Here is a 19274-nt window from a genome sequence, read left to right as displayed (position 1 = left end):
AAAAGACAAAAAAAGACAACACACCCCTCCCCCCAAAACTCAACATGTCTAGCCCACCAAACAAGAATGAAATGCTCAAGTATCCATCATAATTCATGTCAAACCATTCAGAAAATAACACGCCAAAACAGACAGGACCGAAACCGCCGTCAAGAGCAGGTTGGGATACACTATACCTGCACCACCATCATCATCGACAACACTTATACTGCTTCCCGTCCTGGTAGGCTCAGAACTGGTGTCAGAGCTGGTAGAAGAGGAAGAGCTTCTGGGAACGATGGTAGTCGTGACGGCATCGTCGTCGTCACCGCCTTCACCCTGACCGTCCGACCTGATCAAGGTCATTGTGCCCACCTTGACGCCGTCTGAGCCAATGGTCAGGACCTGGCCGCCCAGAGATGTGGTCACTGGCTTGTCGGCCGTGGCGTCGTTCCCGATCGGGTACGTCTTCCCTCCGACGACGACGGCCGTGGAGCCAATCTGCGTGACTGATGCGCCTCCTACGATCTCGTGCTCCGTGCGCGTTGCCTCGACCGTCAGTCCGCCAAAGGTTGAGTTGTGGACCACCACCACGCCCTCAGGACCCAGCGTCATCGTGTCGTCGTCAATGGTTGTCGTCGTCCAGGATGGCGACGATGTCTGACCCTGGTTGGCGGAGGAGGAGGAGGAGGAGGAGGAGGAGGAGGAGGGGGAGGAGCTGTAGGTGATCGTCTTGGAGTGTATGACGACTACCGTCGGACCGATAAAGGTGGCTAGATCACCACCCGCGACTAACACGTGCGTCGGCTCGACAGACCACGTCATCGTCTCTGAGGAGCCGACGATCACCATGCCCGGGGCGATGGACACGTGTTGCCCGTCAATGACGCTCGTCGTGCCGTCGGCCGGGACCGTCATCTTGTGTCCGTTTCCGATGTCGACGACCGAGCCTGACGCTGAGACGTGCACGCCGTTCACCATGCTCGTGGTGGGTCTTGTCTCGGGTCGCTGTGGGGGAGCAGGCTTGGTGACTGTTGTACCTCCGCCCACGACGGCAGTGGGGTTCACGGTGAAGACTTCTCTCGGCCCGCTCCCACTGCCGCTGCCGCTGCCGTCGTCACTGCCGTCGTCACTTTCGCTGCCACTGCCGCCGCCGCTGTCACTTCCGCTGCCGCTACCGCTGTCACTTCCGCTGCCGCTACCGCTGCCGCTGCCGCTGCCGCCATCGCTGTCTACGGTCACTGTCGTGGTCTGGCCGGCAGAGAGATGGTTGTATGTTTTGCCGTCGATGACGACGTATGTTCTCCCTGCCGTGATGGCGTGGCTAGGCTTGGGTGATGCCGTAGTCGCCGGCTCGGCCTGGCTCTGACTGCCATGGCTGTGGAGAGCCGATTTGTGCACACCGGGGTCGGGGAGCGGGTTGTCATGCGCGGCCGAGTAGTTCGGGGTGGGGCCGGGCGAGTACACAACAGAGGGGTTCTTGTCGGTGGTGATGAAGGTAAAGGTCAAGCGCGGCATGGTGGTGCCCATGATTGTGGTGGTGGGTTCAGAGCCGGTGGCACCTTCAGAGCTGGTCCGGGTGGCGGTGATGCTGGGCTTCTTGGAAAGCTTACGGGATTGGCAGTACGACCTCGTGCTGAGGGTAGGGTAGGGGGCCGTGTAGTTGGACGGGTCGCCGTAGAAGGTGGTGGTGGCCGTGTGTGTGATGATGATGGTGGTCGGGGGACGATCCTCGTCCGGGGGGATGCAATCCGACTCTGAAGAGGTGATGCGGGACGCAGGAGAGGTCCCCCAATATATCGTGCTGACGGCGGGCGTGACCAGAGGTGTCGAGTGGTTTGCATACGATGGCCTCTCCCCTGGGGTCAGAGGAGGTCTGGGTGTGAAGGCGGGCATGCTTGGCGGAGAGTATGCTGGGACGGATACGGCATCGCGGTTTGACGGGCCTGGAGGAGGATATGTTAGCATGTCCGTGATCTCTGGCCACGCGCTTGTGCGTGTCGATTTACCCCTTGGTGTAGCTGCCGATGCCGGAACGGCAGCAGCAAAGAGCAGCGCGAGGCTCAGGGACCCCATGGCGAAGAAAAGAAGAAGAAAACGAGTGACGGTTTTGCCTGTGCGTGTCTAGAGGCCGAACGTGCTCTGGGCGTAGTATCTTGCAGGACGAGAAGTTCAACCAAGGAATGCTGCGAGGAACAGACATCAAGCAAGGCTCATGGCTAAGCCAGAGTTGATGTAGTGTCCCGACACACGGCGGGACGCGTTGCCATATGGCGGTGATACGAGACACAGCCCTGAGGTGAAGAGAACTTGTCACTCGAGGATCTGTGCGTGAGGCGCATAAAAGCAGTATATGTATGTGTACGTGTATGTGCGCGTATGTGCGCGTGTGGAGAGGGGCAGATGATGAGGTACCTCCAGCCTGGACCAACGATAGACAGGTCTGAGACAATGTAAGCGAGGCGAGAGACAGTCAGAGACGGAACCGCTCGGCAAGGGATGCGGAATGCGGGATGCAGGCCGGTTGGAGCCTGAAGGAAAAGGAGCGGAAGCCGTTTGCTGGCTTGAGTAGGTTGAATTTGAGAGTCTCACGGCAGGTCCCGGCCCTGCAGATGATCCCTGGAACCCCCCTGGTCAATTAGTCGGGGGCGAGTGGAGATGCGGGCCCTGGCGATCTCAAATTGTCAATTCGTTGTTTTGTTTGAGAGGACAAACCCATTTCAGGGGGGGGGGGGGTAAGCAGATGTTAAAGAGCAGACAGCACGTCGTCGTTTGGCTCTGTCCCGTCCTCTCCCCTAGTCCCGTATGAGGAGTAAGAGTCGAGCGAGGTAAGCCCGATGCTGGTCAGTCCAGGCAGGAGGATCGCTGTTGGCTGCATGCACGAGGGCGGCACGAGGAGAGGGGAGCTTCGCTGTCAGCTAATGTCATGATATATATCCATGTTTGACCGACGCCAAGCTTGCTAGGCTTTCCTTCTTCTTCCCTCCCCCCCACCACCAGTGAAATTGCGGGACGCGCGCATTAACAGTGCTCGTCGGTCTGGGCGGAGCCAGACAGGATAGGCATACTAGTACGGGTACAGCGTAGGTGCATTGTGGAATCTCAGCGGTTCATCTTGGCAATACGAGCAGGCATTCGCGGATATTCTGAAGAATCGCAATCGACTCCGCTCGAGATGGAGATCAGCTATGCAGAGGTCGCGGATAGTCTCTGATTCCTAGCCGCCGGAGACGCATGCTCTGCGCTCGGTGATGCTTGTATAGATGAGGAGCGATACTCGCTGCATCGGTCCTGCGGACTGCCAGCTCGTGTTTGCGCGCGTGTGTGCGGCGGAGTGATTACTCTGTAGAGTTCATCGTAACCCTCGTACGGGATCGAGACGGCTCATGGACGAGACAATTGGCCAGAGTTTGCGGCCGGCCCTAGCAGGCTGACAGGTCTCGAAGGATTGACGACGGCGCGGGGCTAGAAACAAAAAAACAAAAAAACAAAAAACAAAAACAAAAATATGGCAACATGGTTCATTCGTTCGAGTATTTTGTATCGGTCGGTCGCTGACAGGATCCAATTACGAGCGTTACACTAAACAGGATGGGTCTCAGATTGTCAATTGGGGGCCATCGCATGGCCTAGCCTGTATTAATATCCCGTACTCGTTCGTACATATACAACGACAGTACGAGTACGGGTATGGTCAACGTTAGCATGAACTCATGCCGATCGGTTTGGCTTGAGCATCCATGGCATGATGCACAGCCCGTACGAGCCATATACGATACCGCCCCGAACCTTGTATCGCCGATACTGACCAATCTCCCACACCAAACCGGGCCGGCCAGGTCACATGGATGGCTGCTCTTCCCTTGGTCTCGTCGGTTCGACAAGCGTTGACCATGACACTCAGACGGCCTCATCAGATGCCTTGCCTCCCGGGCACCCCCCATGTACGGCAGTCGAGCCTGTCCATCAGGAGTCCAGCCTGGTACCTTGACCACATGATTCGCAAGGGGGGGCATCCACTGACCGTCATCGAATCCCGTGAGCGTGCGGCACAGAATCCGGATCCTGGAATGGTTGACCAGTTGCTGGTTCCCGTTGGCTGTTACCTCTCCGAGTATCAGGGCTCTCCCTCTTCCGTTGCGGCGTGATCTCGCCTCATGCATCGTCATCGGCCTTGCCAAGTTCCACGTGGCAAAGGGAGAGAGAGAGTGTGTGTGTTTCACCTGTTCCTGCTGCCGTATCGTATACATATGGTTGCGGTCTTGGATGTTTGGCTTTGCCGACGCATGAAGAATCTAAATCAAAAGGTGACATAGTAATACGGCATGTCCCCGAGACGAAACACACGGTGGCCATGTGTTGATTGCATTTCGCTGGCTCGCGAGAGATAGCACTGCCCGGACTCGTGTGTGAGAAGATGCCGACGGTGATGATGGTGACGAGACGATCACGACAGAATTGTGCTTGTCCTCTACGAGTATATTCTCACTGCGGCAGGAACGAACCGCTCCGCTCTTTCCTGCCTTCCGTCATTCTTCTGCACCTTGCATGCATTATTATGTACGGAGTATTCATTGTACAGATTATCATGGCATTATTAGCGATAGCCGTAGGGCAGGAGCGACCAGCGCACTGCCAGCCCACGGGCCACTCACTGTCTTCATGCCCCCGCCCCCTCCCTCCGGCTCCTACGGGTTTATGCCTGATGTGCTGTACCTGTACACCGCCAGTGCTCTGACCTCTCTGCCGAATCCTGCCTCCGTTACTCCCTACAGATTATCTACGTCCCTTTCTCACTGGCGTCGCCTCCCTGTGTGCAGGTATGAGTAGACTACGACTCACCAAGATAACGCCCTGGCCTCTCTTCCCTGCATGAGTATGTCTACGATACAGATCTGCAGAGTCTACGAGCAGCAGTACTACCTGTGCCTGTAATCCGTACCGTGTACGGGACTACGAGTGGACTGTAATCATATCCATGCACAGCTCGGTATTACTGCCGATCCAGAGTTAACGAGCCCGATAACAAACTTGGAAACCCCTTGTCATCCTTGGCACAGACGCAGACGAGACAGTCGACCGGCAAGACCCTTTCCCAGTCTTTACCTCGTGATACGCCGTAAGGTGGGCGGCAGGTCAGACAATTCCTCCCTCTCCCTCTCCCTCTCTCTCTTCCCCGTAATCCCCAAGTACCGCCGTCGACTACCTACGAGACTGCTGCTTCTCGTCTCTCCCTCTACTTGTTCCTTCTCCTCGAAACCACTGTCGCTACCTCTCCTCTCACATCGCGGCCCCCCCCCCCCCCCCCCCCCTTCCATCCTCGATTCGGCTCCCGGATAAGCCTCCCAAGACGACGGGATACCGCGTCCGGCTCAAGAGACTTGTTTAGGACAGTGGCGCTGTCGTAGAAGAAGACAAAGGCATGATCGCCGCCTCGCCCGCCCGTGTCTCCCACTGGGCGCCATGATGCCTTCGCCACCTTCCTTCGCACTCGCCGCAGCCGCGGCGCTCCCACTCATCACAATCGCCCTCCCCGCTGTATCGGCAGACCGTCAGCGCCAGGCCGTTGCCTTACCCACGGGATCGTGGTGCGTCCTGCCCTCTCTTCCCTGGTACCACCGCTCGGAACCGATCTCGAGCATGGATTGCTGACCGACTCCATGTGTCACAGGGCTGGAATCGATGGAAACTGGTCAACCACCGAGCTCGCCATCGGATCGGAACACCAGACTGTCGATGTCCTCGTGAGCACAGCCTTGTCTGAGCTCTGGGTCGTCGGCCCCGGAGGATGCACTGCCAGTACGTGCACATCCACACACATCTACACGCAAGCGGGCGGCAGGGACGAGAATGAGGAAGGGGAACGCATACTGACACTGCATGCATAGACGAGCCCCGATGCGCATCCCACCGCGGAAGTCTCTTCGACCCCTCGAGATCGAGTCGCTGGGAGGCCCTGGGCATCTGGCAGCTCTCGCTACAGTACCTGGGCATCAAGGCCAACGGCGAGTACGGAATGGACACCGTCTACATCGACAGCGATGCTCTGGATGGCGGGGAATTGGCATTGGAGAATACGCTCACGGCCGTCATCAACACGACGAATCCCTACCTGGGGCTGTTCGGTCTCGGCATCAACCAGGCAAGCTTCGACTCAGATGTCATCACGACGCCCCTGATCTCGGCTGTCCAAGAATCAAAACTCATCCCCAGCTACAGTTATGGCTTCACGGCCGGTGCACACTACCGTATGTCTTACCCATCCATATACAGACCGTCCTCCCCTTTGACTGACCTCGTCGCAGGTAACATCCCGGCGTCCGTTACCCTGGGCGGCTACGATTCGGCAAGATTCGTCGACCACAACGTAGATTTTGCCACAACCGTCGACGACAACCTGGCGCGCACCTTGGTCCGAGCCATCGAGGTCCAGAAGGCTTCCGACGACTCGGACTCAAGCACAACCATCTCGCACTTTAACAGTTCCTTTACCGCCCTGATTGACACCTCAACACCCTTCCTCTGGTTTCCCGATTCCGTCTGCGAGAGCTTCTCCGACGCCTTGGGCCTGACCTGGAACGAGACGCTCGACGTCTATACCATCACCGACGACCAGTACCAAGAGTACATGAAGCCCGACTCATACAACTTCACCTTCACCCTATCCGACGCCAACAACTACGACACCCTGGGCAACGCGTTGGAGACATCTGGCGTTGTAGTCAACATCACCGTCCCCATCAGGGCCTTCGTCAGCACCCTCCAGTACCCGTACAAGGACGAGATCATCAAGTATGGAGACCCGGCTATTCCGTACTTTGTACTGCGGAAGTCTGGGCGGGACTCGACCATTGCCATCGGCCGATCCTTCTTCCAAGAAGCGTACATGCTCACCAAGTACACCGAGGCCACCTTCTCCATCCACCAGGCACGATTTCCCGATGACCCGATTGGAGATGCCGACATCGTCACCATAGACGACGGGTTCTACAGCGACTCGTCCGGCTCCGACAAGAAGCTGAGCGGCGGCGTCATCGGGGGAATCGTCGTCGGCGCCTTCTCGGGCCTGGCTCTGCTCCTCACACCAGCGTGGTGGTTCTGGCGCCGTCGTCGCCGCCAGCAAAAACAGGCGGCAGTCGACGCCGCCGGTGGTGACGAAGCCGCCTCGAGCGGCGAGGACAAGAAGTCGGTCCTCTCGAACAAGGCGCGCAGCTCCCCGGTAGGCCGTGTCCTCGGCATATTCAGTCGGCGTCTGCGGCCGTCGGCGGCAGACGACATTCGGGAGGAGAAGAGCATCCCTGAGGCGCCAGAGCACCACCAGATATACGAGATGCCAGCCCCCTTGCCGCCCGTGGAACTCGATGCCAGCGGCATACACAACGACGTGCCCGAAGACGACGACGGCACCGCCCTCGGGCTCGACGACCCGCACCAGCAACAGCAGAGTACCTATGAGCGCGCCCGCATCAGATTGGACAGGCAACTGGCCGGCCCTGTACCAGAGTACTCGCCCCCCCAGGACGGGACAAGCGTGCTCATCGAGAAGGACGGGGCCGGTATGGAACGGTCCGACTCCCACACCCGACAGCAGCTTTCCCACTCGTCCACCATGGGATCTACCATTTCTTCCATCGCCCCGAGCGACGACCGGTGGGCCTCGCAAGGGAACACGACCTCTTCATCGGGATACGTACAGTCTGAGCCGTCGAGCGGGGCCACACTTGCCACCCCCACGGTCGCATTGGATCTGCCCGTGCCGTCCCAGATGCAGAAGCAACCGATCGATACGTCAAAAGTGGTGTATCTGGGGTCACTGCCAGGAGACAGCTACCCCGCCGGTGGTGCCGGAGACGGTCTTTCTACTCGGCAGCACCTCGAACAGATTGAGCGCCTGCAGCAGCAGGAGCAGCAAAACACGACAAGACAAGATCAAGGAGACCGCCGACGATCATCCGTCAATACCCTAGGGAGCAACTTTACCGAGGAAGAGAGGGAGCGTATGGAAGAGTGGGTCGCCGCCGCGGGTGGGCAGTCCGCCTCGGCGTCGCACCATGCGTCACATCATACGTCACGGCAGGCACGGAGGTCGGAACCTGTCGAGATGATTCATGTTCCGCAACTTGCCGAGAGGCGGTATAGTTGGGAGGAAGGGACAGGTTAAGAGAGGATATTCTCTCTTCTTCTTTTTTTTCTCACCTCATCTCTCTTGTATACTTTTTTTTTTTTTGGGTGTGATATGGGACATGCTTTACATCCTTGGACACAGGATTGTCGGAGTCGGTCATTTGGAAAACAAAAAGAGGGATTTTTCTTTTTCTTCTTCTCTTCCAGCGAGAGCGGGTTTGAAATTTTGACATTTTTTGAATAGATTATTCGTGGGTTTGGCAAGGAGTTTTGTTTATTTTTATATTTTGGTGGTCATATTCGACTACAGTATATGCATATGCTTTTCTCTTGTCGTTATTGCGGTTGTAGATGTAAACATGTAGCCTTGGGCGATTAAACTTGTAGATGATGTAAATCACTTGTGTATAGGCCCGAAAAACAGTACATGTACATGTTTTGCGTGTCTTTGGATGCGTCCTGTCGTGGATGTGTAGCTTTCGGGTGACTTGGAAGTTGTAGAGGATGTAAAGCTACTTGTTGGCGATAACCCCGGATGAGGTAGACGGGGGACAAGATGTGACCGTAGGTGGGAGGGATGAAATCACCAGATCTCCTGCCACCAAGTCAACGAAGCCAACTTCTCCTCGCGGGCGTCAGCCTCACCAGCCGGAGCTCCCTGCCTATACGGCTCAAACACGGCATCCTTGCACGCGTCGGCCATCTTGGTGGAGCCGCCGCAGACGGCGAAGATGGCGTCCTGGGCTATCAAGTCGGCGACCAGGATGGCCTCGCGACGAACGAGGTGCTGAACGTAGACCTTGTCAGGCTGGTCTCGGGAGAAGGCGGTGAAGACGCTGAGGAGGCCTTGGCGGGACAGATGCTCCCACTCCTCCGAGAAGAAGTAGTCCGTCTGCCGGCTGCGGTTGCCGAAGAAGAGGACCATTGGCGGCGGTGGGGCGTCGCGGTAGTGGGAGAGGCGTTCCTGGACGAGGGAGCGGACGGGTGCGATGCCCGTGCCCGTGACCATGGCTACGAGGGGTCTCCTGGCGTTGGCGGGACCGTGGATGGGCGTCAGGACAGATTTCCGAGTGACTCGCAGGGCGGCGGGGGGGAGCAGGGAAGCAAGGTAGCGTGAGCATAGGCCCTGACGGGGACGGCGGAGGATGGTGCGGTAGCGGACCAGGGCGACGATGAGGTCGACGCGGACCTGTGGGGCAGAAGGGGAGGGAGAAGGGAACCCGTTTGTCGTCACCGAGACGGGTGTCGCTGCTGCTGCTGCTTCTGCTGCTGTTGTTGATGATCCTGCGTAGCTGGCGATGCTAAAGTCGCGACCGCGCATGAGGGGGAAGACGTCGAGGAGACGGTCGGCGGGGAGACGGACGGAGTGAAACTCGTCCAGGACCTCGAGGATGGTGCGGCGGGCGCGGGCGGCGTAGTCAAAGTACTCGTCTACGTATTCGTCGCGGGAGAGCTCGAGGAGACGGTCGCGCTGGTCGGGGTCGGTGGCGAAGTAGGATAAGCTGCGCAGGAAGGAGCGGCGCGGCACGGCGGTGATGTCGATGTTCTCCAGGAGGAGGGTGCGTAGGGTGCACGGGCGGGCGGGGTGGAGTCCCCGGGGGAGGGAGGGCAGGATGGACAGGTCCAGGTGGCGGTCTGCCTGGGCGGTCCAGCCGAGGAGATTGATGAGCCTGTCGACGTCCTCGGGGAAGTTGCGGGGATAGATGGTCAGACAGTCGCCCGGGTTGCAGGGGAAGACGTCGCCGTTGCTGTCGCTGCCGGCGATGTCGAACGATACCAGCCGGACGTCTTGCCAGTGCGTGTCCGGAGTCAGACGCCTGTTGGATACCATGGTGGCGTCCCGGCCGCCTGGTAGGGGGAGGGCCCGCGACGGCGGCGGACCGGCGAGGAGAGGTTCCGGGTCCGCGTGTACCACGGCGCCGGGGCCGTCTTGCAGTCTGTCTAGGGCCGGGGCTAGCGGCCACCGGGGCGGGAGGAGTACGTCATCGGGGATGGGGGTCAGACCTTCCGGGAGGGGGTTGAGTTCCAGGAGGCGCTTGGTCAGGCGTTTTGTCCAGGAGGAGAAGAGGCTTTCGATTCTGTTTGTTTGGTTTGCGGAGGGTAAGTTAGTTGGTTATACGAGATTGGGTGGGTTGGGATGGGATGAGATAATGTTTACCCGTCTTGGAACTGCTCGTCTGCTTCGTACGAGTCGAAAAAGGGACTGGCTCCGAGCTGCTCTAGGCGACGGATGAGCTTGCGGGCGGCCCAATTGAATCTTGAAGTACTCGAGGTGTTAGCGATCGTGCCTGTTGGATATATATGAGCACGTGTAGGTAGTGCATGGGCGTGACGTACTTGACATAGGTGCTATCTCCTAGACCGAAGCACGTATACCTCAGCTGGTCGAGACAGCCCGGAGGTAACCTCTTTCGAAGTAGTTTGCGCCAGAAGAGGAGTGAGTTGTGAGGCATATCTCCCTGACCCGTGGTCGAGATGACGAAGATGACGAGGCCATACTCGAGGAGGGCACTCTGGAGTGATGGTGAGTCAGTCTGGATGGATATGTGATTGACATCTTCCCCGCCTTCTCAGTCCGGAACAGGGCTCGCTCACCAGATCAATGGCATCAAGCTCGTCGACTCGGTTGGCGAAGCGAAGCCGTGTGCACAGTCTACCCAGCTCCTCTGCTATGTCTTGGGCGTTTCCCGTCTCTGAGCCGTAGACGATGAGGACGCTCCGGGCAGACCGGGTCATGACGATTGGTTGTTGGCTGGGCTTGTAGCAGCTGTATTCGTTGACGGCTTAGATGAGTGAGTGCATGAGAGAGGGATGACGGAGGTACAAGTGCTGCCGAAATTTCCCCATCCATCTGAGCCTTAATATTGGGTTTCGACGACGAGTGACGGAGAGGGTGGGGTGTTTGGAGTGTTTGTGTGTGTGTGTTTCTCTTTTTTTTCTTCTTGTTGGTAATAGTTCTAGCGTCTTCCCCTCCATTGTTTAACTGGGGCAGATCTTATCAATCGGATGTGACGCTCAACACTGATATGCGGAGTAATATACTCATGTGCGACTTGCTTCCAAGTATATATCTGCTGTACTCTCATATTCCAGAGTAAGATATTCAAAGCTGATGAGACGAGACAGATCTGTAGGCCGTACTGAAGTTTGTGTGTGTGCCCATACCCCCCCTTCAAAGTGCGACGGTGTTCATAGTGGCCAGCATGGGTGAGTTGAGCTGGCAGAGAATTCATCAGTCATCAGAAGTCTGATGTATTACCGAAAATCTGACAGGGAGAGTGAGACATACTCTCTCGATACATGTGGCGATGCCTGGCTGCCATCATTGCTATCGTCCGTATCTGGTCAAACAACCCATGGTGTCGGGACGGGCTAGCGGGGTCTCGTATCCATGTCTCACTGTCTCCGTCTGTTGATACAGCATGTTTCTGTCACGCACATCGGTGTATGATCATGCAGTAGATACTACCACACATCATTCGTAGACTGATGATGGATGTGAGATGACGGATGCCATGGGGGAAAGAGAGGAGAGCACTGATGTTGTACTGTGCTGTACTATTGCCACTCTAATCTGTATGGGCATCGAAGATACTTCAGAGGCAACTTGGCACTCAACTTGGCATCGGCCGACCTGCCATGGCCCGGCCTCCCCATTGTTAATCACGTGTACAGCTTACATATATCTATGAACATCCGCCAAAAGTAAAATGGAAGGTGCCACGGGTTGGCGACTGTATTATCCAGTGCGCCATGGATACCATGAATACCCTCACGGCTGCTACCAAGGAAACTGCCAGGTCAAGATGCATGGCTCTTGCCCTGACAGCTGGCAGGAGCGGCATCAAATCCCCTATTCGCGCATGAGTCAATGCTGATATTACCAGTATGTCCTGCAATAATATCGCTGCCCGTACGGAGTACATGATACATGTACGGCATATTACCCTCGTGCCTTTTTCTTCTTCCTTCTTTTCATTGCCTCCCTTTCTCTTACATCGTACGGCCGTAATCACAAAACGATCAACCTTTACAGAGACCTACAAGTCGTTTTCATACCCTCACAGTCCCTACCCGAGCACACACCGCATTGCGTGCTTGGGTGCCTGCCTGCCTACGCAAGACATCGAGCAACCTTCTTTCCACTACCACGAGGTTCCAGGAGGCACGCCCCGGTGCGTTAACGTCATGTCCGCCAGTCCGCCAGCTGTCCGCCAGTTGCCACGTACCTGTAATCTACAGTATGTATTGCCGGGCCTGTCCAGCGCAGCGCTTAGAATGAGTGGGTCACCCCTTCTGAGCTCCCCCCACAGGCCCACAGGGTCCCCCCGTCACCTCCCCCCAATCCTCTACAGCTACAACCCACTGTAGACAATAGGCATCTTTCCAGTAAATATTAATACCACGTTAAAAAAAAAAAGAGCTCTCTCCTATCATCTATGTACTAGCAGGTGCTACAGGTGTGGATGTGTGCATGCCAGCGGTGCGCCACAGAGGCAGGCGCAAAGTTCGGTGTATTTGCCTCTGGCTGCTGCTGCCCGGGGGGGGGGGGAAAATTATTTCAGATTCGCGACTCCCATCCTCCCTCTCCTCCCCCTTTCCCTTCTTCCTTTCAACACACCTCTCTGTCAACTTTCTGTGTCTCCCACAAACAACGCTCCGCCGTTTTTAATCCCACTCTGTGTCTAGGGCACGAAGCTACCCTGTTAACCTCCTCTCCCTCTATTGCTCACGAGTTCGATACCACCCGAACTACCCCCCTCTCCTTTCAAGCCACGTCTTTCGAACCCCAGGTGCCTCCACACACCCCCAAGTTCGAACGTCATAACCCCGAGTCAAGAACTCCATCGTCAAGACCCTACGTCCATCCCACACCCTTCAAGCTTTCATCATGTCTGCCGATGCCTCCGTGGACAAGGTCCCCGAGACCACCGTGGACGAGGTTGCCAACACTCTGAGCAATACTACCGTCAATGACAAGGCCGCCGCCAACGAGGCTGCCTCGGCCAGTGCCGCCGAGGGCCGTCGTCTCTACATCGGCAACCTGGCCTATGCGACAACTGAGGGAGAGTTGAAGGAGTTCTTCAAGAGCTACCTCGTGTAAGCTATATCTCCTCCTTTCCTCTCTTCTTCTTTTCCCCCTCTCAGCATTTTCAGCCTCCTCCCGTCCCTGGCCCTCTCTCACCGCACCCTCACCCGACCCCTCTCCATATACCATGTCTTCCCTGTGCTCTTCTTGTGCTGACTGTGGCATCGCAAATTAGTGAGTCCGTCTCGATTCCCAAGAACCCCCGCACCGAGCGCCCTGTCGGTTACGCCTTTGTCGACCTCTCGACCCCCAGCGAGGCTGAGCGTGCCATCGAGGAGCTCTCCGGCAAGGAGATCCTCGAGCGCAAGGTCTCCGTTCAGCTCGCCCGTAAGCCCGAGCCTGCTGGCGAGAAGGCCGAGGGCGAGGCCGCCGGTGCCGAGGGCACCCGCCGCCGTGCCTCCGGCCGTGGCCGTGGCCGTGCTCGTGGCCGAGGTGGCCGTGGTGCCCGCTCTGGCCGTACCGTGAGTCACGCACCTCCAGTCCCCACGACAGCCCAACTGAGCCAAGCTGACTTTGAACAGGAGGGTACTGAGGAGAGCAAGGACGGCGAGGCTGCCGAAGCTGCCGACGCTGCTGCCACAGACGCTCCCACCGCTGATGCCAACGCCGAGGTATGGCTTGTTCCCGATATCTCGGAAGGAGAAGGGCGAACAGTACTGACAATCAAATCAAGGCTAAGAACAGCCAGCAGCGCCAGCGTCGTGAGCGTGGCCCCCCTGCCGACGGTGTCCCCTCCAAGACCAAGGTCATGGTCGCCAACCTCCCCTACGACCTGACCGAGGAGAAGGTCAGTCTGCACCCCCTGTAAGGGAGAGGCGTAGAAGGCTGTCAACATGTTCACTGACCCCAAGCAGCTTATCGAGCTCTTCAAGGACTACCAGCCTTCTTCCGCCAAGATCGCTCTCCGCCCCATTCCCCGTTTCATGATCAAGAAGCTCCAGGCCCGCGGCGAGGCCCGCAAGGGTCGCGGCTTCGGGTTCGTTACCCTGGCTTCTGAGGAGCTTCAGAAGAAGGCCGTCGAGGAGATGAACGCCAAGGAGATCGAGGGTCGCGAGATCGCCGTCAAGGTGGCCATCGACTCCCCCGACAAGACGGACGAGGAAGCCAATGCCCCCGCTGAGGAGGGTGAGGTCAACAAGGAGAACGACGGTGCCGCTGCTCCCGAGGCCACGGCTGCCTAAGTTCATATACTGCGAGCTATGCTAGGTTAGGTCTAATATGTCGGCCCGCACATGGCGGATATGTTTTATCTGCGAAACCGATTTGGCCCGAATTTTCTTATGCGGATGACTTGCTCTACACTTTTTTGCCAGAGGCGCCCTCACCCGCACCGGAGTCCAAGGTAATGATACAGACGAGCTGTGTGCCTATTCTTTTCCGCGGACCGAGGAGCGTGGTGCTGCATTGCCTTCTACTCTTAAAGGACCGACTCTTAATCTGTCCCCGAGCTGGGATCAAGATTCAAAGATGATGACAATTATTCTATAAAAAAAATTGAAAAACAATTAATGGCCTACCTTGCTTGATTGATTGCTCTGCTTGACGTGAAGGGAGAAGGGAATAAAAGATCCTCTCGCATATGGGGAACCACAACCTACCGTATCAGTAGATGGACAGCCCAGGCAGATGAGTTCTCGTACGTGGAGAAGATGACTGAATACAGAGACACTGATGTGTCACGGGCCACGAGAGCCACGAGTCCGGCGTCTACTCCGTACAGGTGATGAAGATGGGGTGAGTCTACGCTGTACGTATGTACTTGTACTCGTACATGCTACTGTAGTCTATAGCAATGTATTATACCGTACAATGCACTGAGCCAAGTCGGGAAAACACTGCATTCATAATTCTCAAGATTATGTGTTATGGCTTACGGACGTACGGAATTAAATTACCGTGTATTCATTACTACGAGAGTATGATTATGAGCAAGGGAAGACGGCAAGGATTATGGCGCGGGTGGGGGGGGGGGGGCATCATCGCTGTAGGCAGGTTGCTTTATTTTTTTATTATTGTATCTTTATTAAAACATGTATTTCTTTTTGTTATTTTGGTGTTTTTTTTTTTTTAATCTTGCTACTGCCTGCACCGCGCCCCGTTTTATCGTTGCTCCCCATCCCCCCCCCCCCTTGAGAAGCCTAGAACTTGGACCCGCGCTGTGACCTGTAATACCTACACTGAACTGCCGGGACACTGTAATCTACGTGCTAACGAACGAACACCTCAGCAACAAAACATTGTTACAAAGGCGCTCTGCTGATATTCGAAATACATCGCGCGCACCACCACCTGGCTTTGCACCGTGGTACTCTTTCTTCCCTTCTTCTTGTCATCTTTTAGCTGCCGTACACGGAAATCAAAGCAGGCAGCCCATCATGGCGACCAAGGCCATGTGGGAGGTTGACCCGGAGACACGATCCAAGGTAAGGGCAATGGGAGAGGAGGGAGGGAGAGGAGGAGAAGGAGAAGGAGGAGGAGAAGAGAAGGTTACCCGCCTGGTCCTGTGCTGACGCGGCAATCAAAACAGCTATCGGCCCTGCAGAGGGAGTCGAGCAATGGGGTGTGCTGCGACTGCAGCGCGCCGTCCCCGCAATGGGCGTCGCCAAAGTTCGGCATCTTCATCTGCCTGACGTGCGCGGGCAAGCACCGCGGCCTGGGGGTGCACATATCCTTCGTGCGCAGCGTGTCCATGGACGCCTTCAAGGCCATGGAGATTGAGCGCATGCGCCTGGGGGGGAACGACGGCTGGAGGCGGTTCTACGAGCAGCAGGTGGCGGCCTCGGGCGAGAGCGGGCTCATCACCTGGACCGAGGGCACCGACGCGGACCGGTATACCAGCGAGGCGGGAGAGGAGTACAAGGATCGTCTGACGTGCAAGGTTGAGGGGAAGGAGTACGTTGCCTCGGAGAAGAAAGCGCCCGCTCCCACCACGGCATCTTCTTCCGCCGCAGCCTCGAGGACCGCTTCGCGTTCCGGAACGCCCAGCGGTGCCGGTGCCAGACGTGGTGGCAGCCCTTCTGCTGGTGCCGGCGCCGGCGCCGGTGCCGGAACGGTGAGGGTGGACGATGCCTACTTCTCCCGCCTGGGGGCCGATAATGCCTCGAGGCCGGACCACATCCCACCCAGCCAGGGTGGCAAGTACGCTGGGTTCGGAAACACGCCCGAGCCTGCCGGCGGCGGTCAGGGGCAGGCCATCAACTTGGAAGATGTTCAGAAGGATGCGGTCGCGGCTATAACAAAGGGCTTCGGCTGGTTTACGTCGACGGTCACCCGGACAGCCAAGAATGTCAACGATGGGTACTTTCAGCCGGCGTCCAAGCAGGTACGCACCCGCACCCCTACTACACACAGCAGAGACGAACAGCGTGACAGAGGGGCAGAATGAAAGACAGCAGGGTAGGATAGGAAGGACGAAGACTGACAGAGAAAAAAACAACGACACAGTTTGCCGAAAGCGACTTTGCCAGACAAGCTCAACTCACAGCCGCTCAGATAGCTCGACAGGCACAGATGGCCGGCAAGAATGCCCAGGAAGGGATCAACAAACTCGTCGAGGGTCCCGCCGAAGGTGGCAGCGGCCAAGGTCAGGGCCAGGCGAGGACCCGGCAGCAGCAGCGCCGGGCCGGACCGGAAGAGAGCCGTCGCAGCTTCTGGGACGACTTCTCCAACCTGGCCGGGGGAGGACACCAGAGGGGTACGAGCCTCAGCAGCTCAGGAGGAGGTAACAGCGCCATAGGCACGAGCGCCATGGGCATGGGCAAGTCTAGGGCCGCGGGCGGTGCCGGGGCACCTGCGCAGGCGGCACCAAAGAAGCAGAATGATGAGTGGGACGACTGGTAGGGGAGAAGGGGAAACAGGAGGGGACGGTGGGCGAATTCCAGCTACGTGTGACTTGACTCTAGGGGGGAACAACATGTGCCGTGTTGGTGTTGGAAAGCGTCATTGGCATCGGGAGTATTTTGAGGGGCGTTTTTTTTCGGTTAATTTTTTCTTCACGTCTCCTTCTGTTTTTTTTTTCTTCTAAAAAAAAATAGTGTTTATGTATACTTTTCTTGTAATTGGATCACTTTCTCGGAGCAATTTGCGAGCGAAGCGAGGAGGACTCCCGGTAGGGCCACCGGAGGCATACAACGTCGAAAATCCCATGGGTATGCGAGCGGAGCGAGAGGAACCCCCCCGGTAAGGCCGCCGGAAGCAATGTTGGAAGATCAACAGCGCTCAGACCCAGGGGAGGGGGAGGTAGACGTATCTACACTGCGGTGCAGCCCAGTAGATGAAATACTTGGCTGCAGAGATAAAAGTATCTAAGCAAGACATTCACGACAGTTGAATATGGGATGGTGATGGAAGTCAGAGACCCATACATTCTGAGAACAGCGACGTCACGTGGAGCCGTGGCCCTCGGTTGGCTGGAGGCCGGGGTTAGCCGGCATCGCTCAGCCGACGTCGCTGGAGCTTTGGCCCCTCTGTTTTGCCGAGTTTCTCCAACCACCGAGACGGGAATTGGACGAAGCCGACGGCAGACATATGACATATACGACATACACATACGCAGAAGAGGACAGAAAGACAGACGATGTCGGCGCTACGAATCCTAGTACCCGTCAAGAGGGTCATCGACTACGCGGTAAATAGCCCCGATCAGGAAAAAGAGAGCCAGAGGGGGGGGGGGGGGGGGGGGGGGGGGTGACGGAGGAAGGAACAGAGAAAGAAGAGAAGGGAACGAAAGGCTAATCGATTGAACGGATGGTATGACGGTGCCGAAAAACAAAAACAGGTCAAGCCCCGCGTTAACAAGGCCATGACGGGCGTAGAGACGGCGGGGGTGAAGCATTCGATGAACCCGTTCGACGAGCTGTCGGTGGAGGAGTCGGTGCGGATCCGCGAGAAGAAGAGGGCGCCCGGAGGCGTGGAGGACATCTGCGCCATCTCGGCGGGGCCGGCGAAGGCGGCGGACGTGCTGCGGACGGCCATGGCCATGGGGGCGGATCGCGGGGTGCACGTGGAGCTCAGGGACGGCGAGGAGCTGGAGCCGCTGGCGGCGGCCAAGGTGCTTCGGGAGGCGGTGCGGCGGCAGAGGAGCAACCTGGTGATACTGGGCAAGCAGAGCATCGACGACGACGCGGCGCAGACGGGCCAGATGCTGGCCGGCCTGCTGGGGTGGCCGCAGGCCACGCAGGCGAGCGCCGTCGAGTTCGGCGAAGGCGACACCGTCACCGTCACCAAGGAGGTCGACGGCGGCGCCGAGACGGTCCGCGCCAAGCTGCCCATGGTCATCACCACCGACCTGCGCCTCAACGAGCCCCGATACGCGAGCCTGCCCAACATCATGAAGGCCAAGAAGAAGAAGCTCGAGAAGGTGTCGCTTGCCGACTACGGGCTGCAGAGCGACTCGCGTCTCAAGGTGCTCAAGGTTACCGGTATGCCATCTTCTCTCCCTCTCTCTCCCTCTCTCTCTCTCTCTCTCTCTCTCTCTCTTCTCTCTCCCCGCACACGTCTCTTCCCCGCTCCTCTTCTTTCTCTCTACTGCTACGATACGGTCGGCTGACACGAGATGCAGAACCCCCGGCTAGGAAGGGAGGTGACAAGGTCGAGGATGTCGGTGGTCTCGTGGCCAAGCTCAAGGAGCTGGGTGCTCTGTAAGGAGGGACATGTCTGCTGTCGTCAGTACATGCTCGGCGCGGGGGGGGCAGGACATTAAAGAATGGATCATTGAATGTCTGGGCCTCAGCTATCTGTCTGTGCAGAGAAGATGCGGTGATGATGCCCCCTTGCCTGTGCTCGAAGCTTGCACGTATGCACTGAAGCCGATGACGGTGTCGGCCGTAAATCCGTACAAGCTGCTGACTACCTGGGCAACAATAGTAAGCAGTGCAGATAGCTGGAACTAAGATAGTTGGAACTATCTGCACCGACATGCAGTATGATTGCCAGCAATGCGCATCAACGGTAGGAGAATCTACTCCGGACCCTGATTCCTAGCCGTTGACCGTCGACTCGTGGCTACTAGTATTCATGTATTCACCGTCATCACTGCGTGTGCCTGAGGTTCTTCAGCAGCGACGATGTCGGCGGACTGAAA

At 57.4% G+C, this 19274-nt stretch overlaps 6 protein-coding genes across 6 annotated transcripts; 4 read left to right on the top strand and 2 right to left on the bottom strand.

The window, feature by feature from the left end:
- Positions 1-93: 93 nt before the first annotated feature.
- Positions 94-2055, bottom strand: GMORB2_5491 (uncharacterized protein; the record flags this gene model as incomplete). The annotated part of the gene is made up of 2 exons (XM_035467461.1): positions 94-639; positions 727-2055. The coding sequence occupies 2 exons, from the start codon at positions 2053-2055 to the stop codon at positions 94-96; spliced, it is 1875 nt and encodes a 624-aa protein (XP_035322427.1).
- Positions 2056-5442: 3387 nt separating this feature from the next.
- Positions 5443-7946, top strand: GMORB2_5490 (Eukaryotic aspartyl protease; the record flags this gene model as incomplete). The annotated part of the gene is made up of 5 exons (XM_035467460.1): positions 5443-5567; positions 5651-5778; positions 5868-6227; positions 6285-7777; positions 7908-7946. 5 exons carry the CDS (start codon positions 5443-5445, stop codon positions 7944-7946), a joined length of 2145 nt encoding a protein of 714 aa, XP_035322426.1.
- Positions 7947-8686: 740 nt separating this feature from the next.
- Positions 8687-10839, bottom strand: GMORB2_5489 (FMN binding; the record flags this gene model as incomplete). The annotated part of the gene is made up of 4 exons (XM_035467459.1): positions 8687-10181; positions 10262-10369; positions 10441-10616; positions 10699-10839. The coding sequence occupies 4 exons, from the start codon at positions 10837-10839 to the stop codon at positions 8687-8689; spliced, it is 1920 nt and encodes a 639-aa protein (XP_035322425.1).
- A 2155-nt stretch (positions 10840-12994) lies between these two features.
- GMORB2_5488 (RNA recognition motif) lies at positions 12995-14373 on the top strand (the record flags this gene model as incomplete). The annotated part of the gene is made up of 5 exons (XM_035467458.1): positions 12995-13203; positions 13368-13653; positions 13714-13803; positions 13866-13979; positions 14047-14373. 5 exons carry the CDS (start codon positions 12995-12997, stop codon positions 14371-14373), a joined length of 1026 nt encoding a protein of 341 aa, XP_035322424.1.
- Positions 14374-15567: 1194 nt separating this feature from the next.
- On the top strand, positions 15568-17032 carry GMORB2_5487 (ADP-ribosylation factor GTPase-activating protein 1; the record flags this gene model as incomplete). Its single annotated transcript, XM_035467457.1, has 3 exons — positions 15568-15615; positions 15720-16514; positions 16637-17032. 3 exons carry the CDS (start codon positions 15568-15570, stop codon positions 17030-17032), a joined length of 1239 nt encoding a protein of 412 aa, XP_035322423.1.
- Positions 17033-17768: 736 nt separating this feature from the next.
- On the top strand, positions 17769-18835 carry GMORB2_5486 (electron transfer flavoprotein beta subunit; the record flags this gene model as incomplete). Its single annotated transcript, XM_035467456.1, has 3 exons — positions 17769-17819; positions 17970-18612; positions 18753-18835. The coding sequence occupies 3 exons, from the start codon at positions 17769-17771 to the stop codon at positions 18833-18835; spliced, it is 777 nt and encodes a 258-aa protein (XP_035322422.1).
- Positions 18836-19274: the final 439 nt, after the last annotated feature.

This window comes from Geosmithia morbida (genome assembly GCF_012550715.1).
Source record: "Geosmithia morbida isolate 1262 chromosome Unknown scaffold_4, whole genome shotgun sequence".
NCBI classification, from domain to species: Eukaryota; Fungi; Ascomycota; class Sordariomycetes; order Hypocreales; family Bionectriaceae; genus Geosmithia; species Geosmithia morbida.
This window is presented reverse-complemented; position numbering and strand designations above follow the sequence as displayed.